The 15008-nt window shown below is 40.4% G+C and overlaps 1 protein-coding gene across 1 annotated transcript in view; it reads right to left on the bottom strand.

Annotated features, from left to right (window-relative positions):
- The window catches only part of SCIN (scinderin), an 85906-nt gene that overhangs the window by 65419 nt on the left and 5479 nt on the right, over positions 1-15008 (bottom strand). Inside the window, exons 2-3 of the mRNA XM_004702689.2 lie at positions 14214-14368; positions 8930-9091 (exon numbers count right to left, since the gene is read on the bottom strand). Coding sequence (XP_004702746.1) covers positions 8930-9091; positions 14214-14368 — 317 coding nt within the window. The remainder of the gene's footprint in view (positions 1-8929; positions 9092-14213; positions 14369-15008) is intronic.

Below are 15008 nucleotides of genomic sequence, written 5' to 3'. Positions count from 1 at the left end.
GTTTTGAGAATGATGTACAAATGTGCTTTACACAATTGATGTGTGTATGGATTGTGATAAGAGTTGTATGAGCCCCTAATAAAATGATTTTAAAAAAAAACAAAGACAGAGCTATACCTGCTAGACTAAGACATTTCATAAAAAAGTAAAGAGAGTATGAAAATAGAAAATATATGGTAGTATTGAGTTACCAATTACTAGGTACCCTCAAAGTAAGACATTTGAACCAAAGTTTGATGACTTCCAAATCCATAACCTTGGGATAGTAGTTATCCACTTTGTCTCAAACTAGAGCATTTCAGCATCTAGTCCAAGTTGGTTCCTTTAATCTGCTACAGGTGTGTTTAAGGTAAAGTCCAGTTCGTTTAGTGGGATTTCCAGGTCAGATTTATATCTTATTTTTGCAATTTTCTCAAAGGAAGAGAACTCAACATTCATCAGCTAAATACTATATGTGTGTGTGTTTTAAAGCCCTACGAATATAGGACAGAAGATGAATAAAGGGGTGTGCGAAGGCAGGGACGGCTTGATACCCAGGGCAGTGGTTGCAAGGGTCCACGGAGCACAACTGTATGACTGAGGGAGAGCATGCAGCTAGCACTGAAGGTGGTTGTTGTCCCAGGCCATTAAGTCCATTCTGACTCATGGCAACACCAAGTTCACAGAGTAGAACTCTTCTATAGGATTTGAAAGGCTGTGGCATTTTGGAAGGAAATTGCCAGGCCTGTCTTCATAGGTTCCTCTAGGTGGGTTCAAATGCTTAATCACTCAGGTAGTGAAGGAAGCTTAAAGCTCAACAATGCTATCTGGATGCCCAATGGAGGGGAAAGGGAAACATTACTTGAGCAATTATAGCTTGGCTGCTGGTGTGACAGCATTTAGTAGGGGAAAGTCAATACTGGGAAATTGCCTTCTTAGGTGAAATTATTCTCTGTGAATTAGTCAAGTGTTTGGCAAACCAAAGAATCTTACAATCACACTTTATCTAAGGCAGTGGTTCTCAACCTTCCTAATGCCGTGACCCTTTATTACAGTTCCTCATGTGGTGGTGACCCCCCCACCATAAAATTATTTTCATTGCTACTTCATAACTGTAATTTTGCTACTGTTATGAATCAGGAGACCCCTGTGAAAGGCTCGTTCGACCCCCCAAAGGGGAAGCAACCCACAGGTTGAGAACCACTGATCTAAGACCATCTCTACCAATGCTGGGGAAACATAATAGATAAAAAAATCTATTCCCAACCAAGAAAAGTTCACAAAAATGTATCAGAAAGATAAGTTTCTTTAAAGATTAAGTATTAACCTAGAATATAATGCTTTGCTGTCAATCAACTAGAGATTGCATCCAAAGAAAGAAGTCATAACCGGGTTAAGTTGGTTCCCACGGTACTCATGTTCTCAAAGTAAAATTGCTGATTCACTAGGATCTTCAAGACTTGAGGTAGATTCTCAATATGGTTCATCTGATGATAACACTAATCTTCCAGGAAACTGAGAGGTATGGGAGGATTAATGGTGCCTGTCAGGTCAAAGTTAATGTTTACAAGCTTTTCAAAGGGACACAGAAAGTGTTTACAATGACAACTTACCTATAAAATGAATTGTTAAAGAGCAGGGAGGAGGTGAACCCTTGCCCTTATTATTATTTTTAATCATTTTATTGGGGACTCATACAATGCTTCTCACAATCCATATATACATTCATTATGTCCAGCACATTTGTACATTCGTTGCCCTCATCATTCTCAAAATATTTGCTCTCCACTTAAGCCCTTGGTATCAGCTCCTCATTTTCCCACTCCCTCCTCACTCCCCCTCCCTCATGAACCATTCATAATTCATAAATTATTATTATTTTGTTATGTCTTACACTGTCTGACGGCTCCCTTTACCCACTTTTCTGTTGTCCGTCTGCCAGGGAGGAGGTTATATATAGATCCTTATAATCCGTTCCCCCTTTCTACCTCACCCTCCCTCCACCCTCCAGTATCGCCACTCTCACCACTGGTCCTGAAGGGATTATCTGTCCTGGATTCCCTGTGTTTCCGGTTCCTATCTGTACCAGTGTACATCCACTGGTCTAGTCAGATTTGTAAGGTAGAATTGGGATCATGACAGTAAGGGGGGGGAAGCATTTAAGAATTAGAGGGAAATTGCATGTTTCATTGTTGCTACCCTGACTAGATTGTCTACTCCCTATGACCCTACAGATGGGCTTTGGATCCCCACTCTGCACTCCCCCTCATTCACAATGATATGATTTTTTTTTTGTTCTTTGATGCCTGATACCTGATCCCTTCGACACCTCGTGATCACACAGGCTGGTGTTGTTCTTCCATGTGGGCTTTGTTGCTTCTCAGCTAGATGGCTGCTTGTTTACCTGCAAGCCTTTAAGACCCCAGATGCTATATCTTTTGATAGCTACTTGCCCTTATTTTTAACAGAGAAAATTAAAATTTCTTATTTTCAATTAGCAATTGTCCTTCCAAATCACATAAACTAATGGCTCAACTATTTTGTAGAGGATGTGGTAGTTACATAATCTCATGTCAACTTGATAGATAGAAGGAAGGGGTGGGGGCTAGCCTGTCAAACAGGACCTAGCCTGATGATGCTTCCTTGTGGGCATGGCCTTCTCATGAGGATTCTGGGAACTTCTTCTCTCCCTCCCTGGAGGCAGAAAGCACTCTCTCTCTGCTACACATTCCTGTTGACAAGCCACATAGAGCTACACTGATGGCAGCCAGAGCCCCAAAGATGCATCCACTACCATTGGATCCACAAGACTTTGCACCCACCAGCCTGTGATCTTCCTGCATACTGCATCATTGCATGGGACTATATGAGTCTGAAGAGTGATTTTTGAATGATTATTGGACTTATGGGCTAATATGGACTTATGAACTAGAACTGGACTGGGTTGGGATGTTTTCTTAACATACAATTACTCTGATATAAAGCTCTTGCTTATACACGTATGAGTTCCACTGAATTTGTTTCTCTAGTCAACCTGGACTAAGAGGGTAAGCAAAAAAGAGAAAGACCTTCCAGGAGTTGGGTGCAACAGTGGCTGCAACAACTGGCTCAAACACAAGAAGGATTTTAAGGATGGTGCTGGACCAGGCAGTGTTTTATTCTGTTGTACATTGGGTCACTCTGAGTGGGCGCCATTACATGGCATCTAACAACAGGAAGAACTACATTGAATTGATTTATTGATGCTTCGGGCCTATTCAACATAATTATAACAACTTGGAGGCTTAAAAAATACTCATCCTAAAGTTCTACCCCAAGACTTTAAAATCAGGATCTCTAAGGCAAATCACAGGCAGCCGTATTTTTAAATCTTCTAGATTATTCAGATGTGTAAAATCAGATAATTAAAATACAATCCTAATATGTTGAGACTTGTCTTTCCTTGTGCCCCTACACAATCCCTAGTTACTGTGTCTGCATGCCTCTTCTCCATTGCTTCTCCTGTTCTACCTTGTCTTGCCCTTGTGTGTGTGTGTGTGCATCTCCACTAGTTAGTAACATCTACCTGTGGAAGAAGCCGAGGTGATGCACACAGTTAAGTCCTTGACTACTAACCAAAGAGCTGATGGTCTGAACCTACTCCGAGGCACGTGAAAAAGTCTGGTGATTCGCTCCCCAAAGGTCACATGAGTTTCCATGAGTTTCCATGAGTCAGAATGGGCTTGACAACACCTGGCACAGAAGAGGAAAGGCATGGGAGGGGCGAGGGTGCGCTACCCATTGGGCTGCTAACCATAAAATGGACAGATCAACCCCATCAGCTGCTCTGCAGAAGAAAAACAAGGCTGCTTGCTTCCATAGGATGTGCAGCCTTGAACCCCAAAGAAGCAGTACTTCTCTGTTCGACATGGTGGCTATAAATGGAAATGAACTCAATGGCAGTGGGTAGTGGTGATGGGATCGAGGTGAAAGGCTTATCTTTCCTCACTGCCTGAAGGCTCTGCTCTTAAAAAACTGATGGGATACAGAAATTTGGAACCAACATAAACTTATCCGGAACAAAGAAGGTTTTGTTCACTTATTAGTTTCAAAGTAAGTGTTTTTGACCCAAAATATACACTAAGTCTGAAAGTCGCCAGTGTTCATGGATTGTGCTGGAGTGACTTTAGCTGGGGGGAACCCTGGGCACTGAGGTCAATACTGACTGAAAGGTCTGAGGTTTCAGTTGACCAGCATGCCACGGGACAAAGATGTGGCAACCTGCTCCCATCATGATGATTACAACTTTGACACTGGCATCCGGGAGGCTGGGAGGCGCCATCTAAAGGACAACTGTTGATCTCTCTCAGTCCTAAGTAAAGTGCAGATGGATGGAAGCAACAGCCCAATAGACTGACGGAGCAAGCAAGCATCAGTCTGCACAACCCTGAGTTCAGAAGATCTAGATGGTACCCCACCACCCCTGTGAACTGCTCTGAAAAGGATTGCCATGGGGAGTTCTGGAGAACGTGGAAGGAAAATGTGGAGCAGAACTCAGAATCATCAAGGGGACCAGGCCTGCTTGGACCAGGTAGAATGAAGACCAGTGAAACCCCTGACACTGTGGCCCTGACCCACCCACCCTTCAGGTATGGAGTTGACTCACCCCTATCGCTCAATTTTCATCCAGAAAATAGGTCTATAAAGGGCAGAGCCACACTAGGGAGGTGCACACTCTTTACAACAATCAACCATCTGGGACCCAGGAGACAGTGTTTGCCCGGGAACAGAGGGTTATGAAGGAGGGAGAAGTGTCAGGGGACATCACAGAAAGGAAGCAATGGCACACGGGAGAGAGAGAATTCGATGACTAAATAAGATGTATGAATTGCTCCATGGACAACTCATCTGCTTTGTCAAGCTTCACCCAATGCATGATAAACAGCTTTTGGGAAACAAACAAAAAACCAAAGTCTCACCACTGCAGTTATCGGGTCAGTATGAGCCAGACTAGACTTGGTGGGACACAACAACCACAGAAGTTTGTTTTGTGAGAATGCTCTCTAAAAAGTTCACTTTGCATTTCAGTAGCTAGACCCTTTTCCTTGGGGACTAGGATCTAAAATAAGTGAAAATGTGAAATGGTGTAAGACCAATTTTTCTGGTTCAAAAGAGGGTAGTAAGAAACAAACCCAGATGCAAGGGACTTGGGAGAAGAGCCCAGCGCACTTCCTCTCTGGCTGACTCGTCCTACAGTCATGGTGAACACAGCAAACGCTCACATGTGTCACATTCGTGGTGGGGCAAAAGTCAAACAGTGTGAGTGGAAGACTGGTTACGAGATGAGGAAGTGCAAGCTAAGGTCAGCTGCTTTTTCACAGCTGCCTGACTGAGCAAAGAGGGAGTGGCTGATCAATTATAAACAGCGAGGAGCATGCAGCAAACCTGCATAACCGACCAACTACGGCACAAGGCATCAGAGCATGCAACAAACTCCATCAGTGACTCACCGCGAACAACTGAAATCTAGTTCTCCTCTGACAAATATTTTTAAAAGAAGTAGCCGCAGTTCCTAAATTTTGAGCATGTGGGCTTTTTTCCCCATTAATGTTTAACATGAACAAATTTAGCATTCCTTTGTTGCAAAACTCTTAGAGGGTATGTCTACGCATACCTCCTATGTGTCATTTTAAAACTAATAGGAACATAAAATCATGAATAACAAGTTCACTAACATCAAAATGTATAGTTGATAAATGTTTTCCAAAGATGTAGTAAGTTCCAAAATGGCCAAATCTAGCCCTGTTCTGTATTCTTTTCTAACTGCACTAAATACAGTAGGATTTATATAAATCATACTGTAAAAGGTTGATAGTTTTCTTCATGAGTGTGTTAGTCCAGGTAGACTAGAGAGAAAAATTCATGTAGGTGCATTATGTGTGTAAGAAATAGCTTTATATAAAAGAGCAGTTGTATATGGAGAAAACATCCTAGCGCAGTCCAGATCAAGTTCATAAGTCTGATATTAGCCCATATATCTGATACCAGTCTATAAATACCTCTTCAGACTCACACAACACATAAAATGACGCCGAATGCAGGAAGATCACAGGCCAGTGGGTGGAAAGTCTTGAGGATCCAGTGGCGGTGGAAGCTTTTCAGTGCTGGCAGTGGTCTCCACGTGGCTCCTCCAGTTCCAGGGCTCTGGCTCTTATTAGCATAGCTCCATGTGGCTTGTCATCGGGAATGTCTCACAGGAAGAGTGTCTGTCCCACCCCCAGAGAACTATTTATCTCCATAGTGCCTCTACATGAGGTCCTCCATCAAGCTGTGACCTGACTGACAGGCTAAACTACACCCCTTCACTCATAATGGTCTCAAGTTGACACCAGATTATATAACTACCACAACAAGCAAAGTGATGTAAAATATTATTTTTTAAATCTAATACCTCAAATAGAGGAAATGATATTGTCACATCTAGGCATTATTTACTACAGTCTAAAATCCTATGAAACAGTAAGTGCTTCTGAAGAATATAACATATCACATTAATAACACTGACTGATTAATTTAAAAAACTGTCATCCCTCAAACATGATCATGATTCAGGATTTAAGTCATATGCATAACCTTAGTTCTGGTCAGGTGGTTTGATTTAGGTGACAGCTGTAGGTGTTTAACTTTCATTTATCACCCCTGGGTAATCAAACAAATGTAAAGAAAAATGCGCCGCTTCCTCTGTAGCTTTCAATACAGATGTTGAAAATTAGCTTAACACCTTTTATTAAGTGGTATTGTACAGAAATTTCTATTTTCATATCCTTCTTTGTGAACTAATACAGCCTCCAAAATCCATTCCCAGAACTATGACCATTTAGAAAACTTTGGCCACAGACCATCTGGCTAAAGGTCAGTAACATAAGCAAAGACCATGTGGCTCTTCTGTAGGTAGGGGGCCAGTGCTTAATTCGTATTAAGATATTCCTGCCAGATTTTGTAACTTTCTACAATAAAAATAACAAAGCACAAGCTCTTTCACAAAAAACAAACACTCCAAATGGTTCCTTAAACAGGGTGGAGAAGAGGACCTGAAAGTAGTTTAAGATGATTAACTGTAGTAAATAAAGATCGTTCCCTACTGGAGAGGTGAATGTCCTTGAGTCTTGCTATCCTTATTCTGTAAGCCTGGATTTGGAGGTCATATGCCCATGGACAAATATTACCTATGAGAAAAGCCACTAGCACGGCAACCCATCCACCTTAACTCATTATGGAAATTCAATCAATATTCATTGTACAAAATTTTATTCTAATGAATAATGTGTTTTCAGTACATCCTAAGTCAGACAAAACAGTAGGCATCACCAATTCTGTGGGGTACAGATTCTGGATCCACAAGCAAATCACTCTGCTATGGGAACTTTCCATTATATATTCTATCAAGTTATTGCAGGAAAAGAAAATGAACTGAAAATGAATAATAACAAACCCAGATCCTAGCCTACATCACTTGTATGAATGCAAGAGGTTCTCTCCAGGGTCCTAAAGCTTTCTCTCCTTGTGTGAAACTGAGATAAGCAATAGTGGCCATTTCCCAGCCTTGACTGTGTGGCAGATGAGACTGGATCATAGTCAGCTAAGGTCAGAACCAGATGTAAAAAATAACTGAGGAAGCCAAGACTCCGAGAGGATAATCATTTGCCTAAGATAACGAGCAAATCTGAGGAGGCAAAAGGTTCTTGAAAGAAAAAATCCATTATCTTTTAATCCAATTTTTCCACAATGAAAAAAATGTTGGAGCCCCCTTATAGTTGAAAAGCTGAATTGGAAGCTATTTAGGTTAATCAAATGATTTATTTAAACTGTAAAATAAGTTCATTCTATTACATACATAAAAGGTTAACACTTTCAAGTAATGTCAGTGGTGAATTATATGATCAGTGGGAAACGTCCCTGTTCTAAACACCAGACAGGGCCCGTGGTTGCCACGCTTTGTTGGACATGACCCAATAGGAGTTGGAATTGGCTAGATGGTGCCTAAGAGCAACAAAAACCAGTTGCGATTAAGTTGATCCCAACTCTTAAGAAGCCACCCAATGTAATAAACTCTACAATAATTGAAATATGTGAAATAACATGACATTGTGGATTCTGATGAGAAGGGAATCAAAAAGTTAGTGAAAAATTAAATGAAAAGATCATGGAATTTTCCCAAGAACTTTTTGAAATCTCCTCATACTGAGAAATGTAGATATATCCATAAAGTCTCGGGGTGGTGTAAACCATTAACACATTTAGCTGTTAATTGGAAGGTTGGAGCCTTAAATTCACCAACTTTCTTCTGGGAAGAAAGTTCTAGCAATCTATTTCTGAAAAATCAACAATTGAAAGCCTCTGTGGAATATAGGTCAATTCTGACACATATGTGATTGCCATGAGTTGAAAATCAACTTGATGACAACCTGTTGACGTGTGTGTGTGTGTGTGTGTGTGTGTGTGTGTGTGTGTGTGTGTGAAATAAGTTTACATTTTCTTCTACAATCCTCAGGAAGCCGTTCAGAGCCTGTTCTGTGTCCATTTTAAATTCCAGAGCCTATAAACCTTAGAGTTAAAGAGTCTTCAAAAATCTTTGATTGTTGGGGGAATCAATTTCCCCCTCAAGCTATGTCCCCCAACACACAATTAAATACAAAAATAATTAGAGGAAGTTCTGTTCAGAGAGAGGAGGAAATAAATTTAAAATCATTCAATTTCTGTTCAATGGGAGGAAGAACTAAATCATTACCCTATTCTAAACTTATCAAAGAAAATAAAAACTTTGAAGTCAAATTTGATGTAGCATCTAAACTCTTGCCAATTATTCACACAGTATGTGTACATCTATCATCAGCATGGACCTTTTCCTACTGTGCAGAAAACCATGATCTTCAATGACATCTTTAGAAATCTAAGAAGTATGCAAACTTACAGTTCCCAGGTCAATGATGAAGCAATCGCCCTTGTTGAAGCTGTTCCAGCTCAGGGGAACTTCCGTGGCCCTGACCACCCTCCGCCCCTTCACGTGGAGGAGCCTCTGAGCTGACAGGTCATTTGTGAGAACATGGTTTAGTCCAGATGCCACACCTCCAGCCTGTTCAATGGGAAGAAGCAAAACAAAACAAAGAGAAAACAGATGAAGCTTCTCACTGGACAGAGCAAAATATAAAACCCCACAGTTCTTAGTGCAAAGTCTGTGCTTTATCAGGCCACAGTAACTCTCCTGTGTGCGGTAGAAAAGTTAAGTACAATGAAGAGAAAATTCCACAATCTTCAACAGGTTGATTGATGTGGGGTTTTCGTTTTTCTTTTGGTCACCTTGATTCTTCTCCTGCCTATTTTAACAATTCTGTTTAACCCTGTAAGTAGTGTATAAAGCCTTGTTGCATAAACAAAAAGAAAGCACCTTAGTTTGTGCCCTTTGGAAATTACTGTAGTGACTTAATGAGAAGACATAGGAGGATATCAGGAAACAAACGTGAAAGGAGGTCGAAGGAGAGTGGGAGACCACAAATACAGCTGAAGAGAGGCCAGAGAACAAGGCAGCCCATTTATTCCTATTGTCAGTGTTCAAATAGAAGCAGGGAACTGAGTGCTGGCCAGGTATGGGCTGCTTCTGTTTATGAATCTTGTTTTTATACTAAAGAATCAGCCATCCTCTTTATTTCCTGACAATCAGTGTTTACTAAATACAGTAGGTCTGAGTATGTCTATTCTAAGTTGGAGAGACATAGTATATTAGTTGTATATCATTAATGAAACTAAAACTAGACTAAACAAAATAAATGAACCACATCAAATAACAAAAGGGCTTAAGAAAAGTCAGTGTATCAACTATTTTTTCTTACATGATTTGCAGTCTCATTTTTTCATTTAATGTTAGTGTCTATCATCTTTATTTCCACAATTCATTGTGAAATGATGTGCATCATTTGCTATCACAGGTGCACAAAAGAAGTTACCTGCTGTACTGCTTGATGTGATTGAACAATGGAATGCTATGATATCTGTCTTAGCTCCCAATAAAATGAAGTTACGTATTGCATTATATGAGTTCCTATATCAGACAAAAAGTAATTACTCGGTGACTATTATGTGAATTAACCCTGTAGTCCTCAAGCTTTTCCTCCTTTCATGAGGCGGAATGCAAGCAAGACAAGCAAGAGGGGGGTTGCGGGTAGTTCTCTAAATAGAGCATCATAAATACAGGCTTGCAGACAGATGACTGGTAGTCACTAACTACAGTCATGACTGGGGGTAGTAGTATTTTGAGCTTGGAAAGGGTAGGATTAGTCAGAGATTTAGTTTAAGGGAAATGTAATAATCCTCTATAATCTAGTCCCTCTTTGGGCACCACCCCATAAAAAGAAACTTAGATAAATATAATACAAATCAATCAAATGATACCAGAAAATTATCTTAATGCTTATAGTCCATAGAGTTCTCAATGAATTGACAATGGTAGACTTTGTCAAGTAATTACTGTCTGTTCCAAAGAGATACAGTATCTGTTTGTTTACAGTAATTTTAAACTAGGCATGCATTCCAAGATGGGAACCATCTAGTTACGTTGATTACATCATATAATGATGGCAAACTCAGGCACTAGATTCAGTTGTCCACCCACTCACATACCAGCCATGAGACCTTGGCAAATTACACAGTCTCTCAAAGCCTCAGTTTGATTATTTATACTATGGTGGTAATGAAATTTACATCCCAAACATGTTGTTTGGATTAAATGACATATGTGAACTTCAAGCTAATGACGGGATGAAATTAAGTAGAAGATAGTAGTCTTTGCTTTGGGGGGAGGTGAATTTTCTCGGCCTCCACACGTCCTTTTGCTGCAACTGCACAATCATATGCTCAGTGCCTCTGATGATAAGATAGAGATTTGATCTTTTTGCTGATAAATTTGACTTTTACTCACACACATCATTGTTCTGCAAATGCTGATTTGTGGTGGTTGTAACATGTTGACAACTGATAAGTAATAGATATCCAATCATTGCAAAAACTACTTTTAGAATGCCCACTTTCAAACACATGTCCAGAAATTTGATTTCAGTAGTCCTGCTCATAGTTTGTGAGGTGAAGAATAACAAAAGGTCTCTATTGATTTGAAACTTGTAAAATACTATGTATGTATTTTTACCATTCAACGTACTATTCCATGCGTACAGCATCAGTATAAAGCAGCTGTTATTGTATCTATAATATATTTGAGGGAAATGAGCACAGGGAGCTTAAGCACTTGCTCAAAGTCAAACAAGTGATGTGTGATAAGATGGATTCATGATCGAGGTGATGCCAAACCACACAGAAGACCCAGCTTCCTGAAGCTGTTGGAAGTTTTAGGATCATCAAATATAGGAGCTAATATGATTAAAATAAAATGAGAGCATATATAAGGTGGTTCATAGTTAAGAACAAAAAATTAATTTCAAAAGAGATAAGAGAAGGAAATGTATTTTGCCCTCATCTCAATTAAATCACAAAATATTCAAGCAAGGCACTGAATATTCCATGTTTATGCATATTTGGGTATGTGTCATATATATATTTAGGATGAAGGAATTATAAATTAAAACTCTGCTCCAGTATTGGAACAGCCAACTCTGGTCTCTATTCCACTCAGGCAAGTTTGAGACACCTCGTGAACTTTACAGATCTGTTCCTGGACGCACCTCATGTCACCAGTGAGCTGCGGCACAATGGCCCTCAGCAGTCTCATTGCATAGGTCAGCTCCCATGCCATCTCATGCCAGTCTCTTACTTTTGTTGCTACCGTTTCTTTGTTACTGATTCTCACCACCTCTAGTGTTCAGCTCTCCTCACTTCCTTCTGAGCCCTCACTAATGGTCTTTACGTCCATAATTGTACCAGCAGTCTCTTTAAGGCAATCTTTTACTATTTTAAAAACTCACTACTATTAAGTCTATTCTGACTCAGAGGCCCTACAGGACAAGGAAGAACTATTCCTGTGGGTTTGGGAGACTACCAATCTTTATGGGAGTAGAAAGCCTCGTCGTCCTTCTCCTGCAGAGTGCTGATGGTTTCAAACTGCTGACATTATAGGTAGCAGCCCGAATAACACTGTGCCACCCTGGCTCCTAGCTTTACTGTTCCAGGAACTACCTAATTCTAAAGCCATGTCTATGTTTTAGGCATCTCCTAGAACACCCCATTCCTGATATCCAGTTCTGTTTCTGTCATCTAGTGCTGCTTTAACAGAGATACCATAGTTGTCTGGCACTAACAAATGGAAATTTGTTATCTCACAGTTTATTGCTGTTGTTATCTGTATTGAGTTGATCCCAACTTACAGCAACCTTATGGGCCACAGAACAAAACTGGACCCATTCCTACACTATCCTCACCACAGTGGATATGTTTGAACTCCTAGTGAAGCAGTCACTGTGTCAGCCCATCTCACTGAGAGTGTTCGCTCTTCACGGACCCTCAGGCACCCCGGAGGACTGCTCCCTCCTGGTAACGTGTTCAAAGTACATGAGATGAAGACTCACCGTCCTTCCTCACTCTAAGACACCTTCCTCACTCTAAGACACCTTCCAGCTGTACTTCCGAGGCAGATTTGTTTTTTCTTCTAGCAGGCCATGATCTACCCAATATTCTTTGGCAATAATATCATTACACTCTATCAACTCTTGTTCAGTTTGCCTCATTCACTGACTGTCATGTGTACACGAGGTCACTGAAAATGCCATGGCTTGGGGATGCTCCTCTTACTCTTCAAAATAAAGGCTGGGCCCTGGAACACTTTAAAGAGGTCTTTTGCAACAGATGAGTTGCAAAGCATCCTTCGATTTCTTGATTGTTGCTTCCATGGACATGAAATGAAATCCTGACACTTTCAATCTTTTCTCTGTTTATCCTGATGCTGTTTATTGCTCGCTTGGTGAGGAATTTTGTCTTCTTCACATCTCACAACTACAAACATTAGAAGTCTGGATTCAGGGCACCAGCTATCAGAGAAAACTTTCACTAGCATCTCTAGGGAAAGGTTCTTAGCTCCTTTTAACATCAGGGGGACTGGTACTCCTTGGAGATTTCCATGTGTCCCAGCATCAATCAGCATCTAGGTCTAGGAGATTCTCAGCACAGGGAACCCTTCAGTCCAAAGGACCCACTCTGCTCTTGACCATGCTTTTGTAGAGGTACTGAAGGCCCTCTTTCTCTGCACCATGATTTTTCTTTGTATCTCTTCTAACATAATAGATGAAAGCCTCCCTAAAACCTAAGCCCATTGTCATTGAGTAGATTCCAACTCATAGGGACCTTACCAGACAGTAGAAATGCCCCCTAAAGTTTCTGAGACCATAAATCTTCGTAGGAGCAGGCAGCCGCATCTTTCTCCCTTGAATTGGCTGCTACACTTGGCTTTGGCATCCCAATGTTTAACCCTGGGACCAGCAGGGTTCACTCCAGGGAAACCCACCTTAGGTCTGTGACCTAAAAAAAGGTGTTACAGCCCACCCCAGGTCATTTACAACTAATGAGTTTATCACATCAGATCACAGCATGAGGAAAGCATATTTCATTATGTAACTACCAAATTACATCATAACTGCCAAACCACTGAGAATCATGGCCCAGACAAATTGGCACATATTTTGAAAGGACACAATTCAATCCATAACAGGTGATATGCTGCAAGAGTATAGTGGTGGGGTGTGCAGAAAACCTGTTGAGGGTCTTCTTGTATCCATATGTTTCTGAAATGTTTGTCTGCAATGGGTCTCCTGTGCCATTTAACAGAATACTAATAGTGGAGATGGTGGATGGAGGATTTAGAAGGGTTACTGGCTACTTCCCAGGACCCTGGACACTTTTACACATGGGACCGAATGCATTGAGCATGTTAAAATGTTAGTCTTTTATTTAGTCATCTATTTAATTCCTTGAATAATATTTGTTTCTTAGATTCACACAATTGATGATAAATATTCTTTACTAAGCTATATATACTGTGGAAGAAAAAAGAAAGCTACTTTAACTATATTAATAATAATTTAGTAATTATTAAAGTAAACTTATGAAATATTAAAAGAGCATTCTTGAAAAGGCATAACTAAAAGCACTGAACTTTATTTAAAACAAAACCCAATCAGAGAAAAAGCCCTACCTTTAACATATTTTCGGTGTATGAAAACAGAGGTTAAAAAGGAACCTTGTTTGAGAGTGGTGTTTACCTTGTATTTCAGACCTCCTTTGAAATAGCCAACAAAATCAGTAGACTCATAGCCTTGAAGTTCTCTATTCTGTACTGGTTTGCCACCCAAATAGTCGTCCATTTGAACCGTGAAGATGGCAGCTGCGGTACTTTCGTCTTGGGTACACTCCTTCCCTGAAACAGCAAGTGCAGGACCTCTGTCAGCAAGCACACAAGTAGCTTACAGCAGAACTTCTAATATCAAAGAAATCAGACTATCTCTTTGAGTTGTATATCGGTACAAAAAAATAATCTTTTCCAGGAAGAAATTTCAGCAGAAACAGGGAAATAACAACATTATAAAGCAACATTGTGCCAATAGTTACTACAAATTAATTGGTTTTTTCCTTGCTTTTTTATAACCCCTCAGAAAAGTTTTTAAAGACCGCTGTCTAAATATGCTGAAGATGTAGTGCCACATTCCAACAGAAATCAGATAATTTGGTGCAGCCAATAAGATCAGATGAGGAATTTGTTTAGTCTTTCCTGATGCTAATCGTGAGGCTTCTAATATGTTAATATTTGGGTTACAATGAATGAATGGTTTAAGCAAATTGTAGAGCCTACAGACACAGAACATTACTCAGCACTAAAAAGAATGAACTATTGAAACATGAAACAACTCGGATGCTCTCCAGCAAATTAATTTGAGGGATGAAAGTCAAAGTCAAAAGACTGCATAGTAGCCATACCAGGAGGGTAAAGGTAAGGTGGGGGAGAAAAGGGGAACCGATCACAATGATCTACATATAACCCCCTCCCTGGGGGACAGACA

This window comes from Echinops telfairi, unplaced genomic scaffold (genome assembly GCF_000313985.2).
Source record: "Echinops telfairi isolate 266 unplaced genomic scaffold, ASM31398v2 ScPeMD7_23;HRSCAF=83, whole genome shotgun sequence".
Taxonomy (NCBI): domain Eukaryota; kingdom Metazoa; phylum Chordata; class Mammalia; order Afrosoricida; family Tenrecidae; genus Echinops; species Echinops telfairi.
The sequence above is the reverse complement of the archived record's forward strand: the minus strand, read 5'-3'. Positions and strand labels throughout refer to the sequence as shown.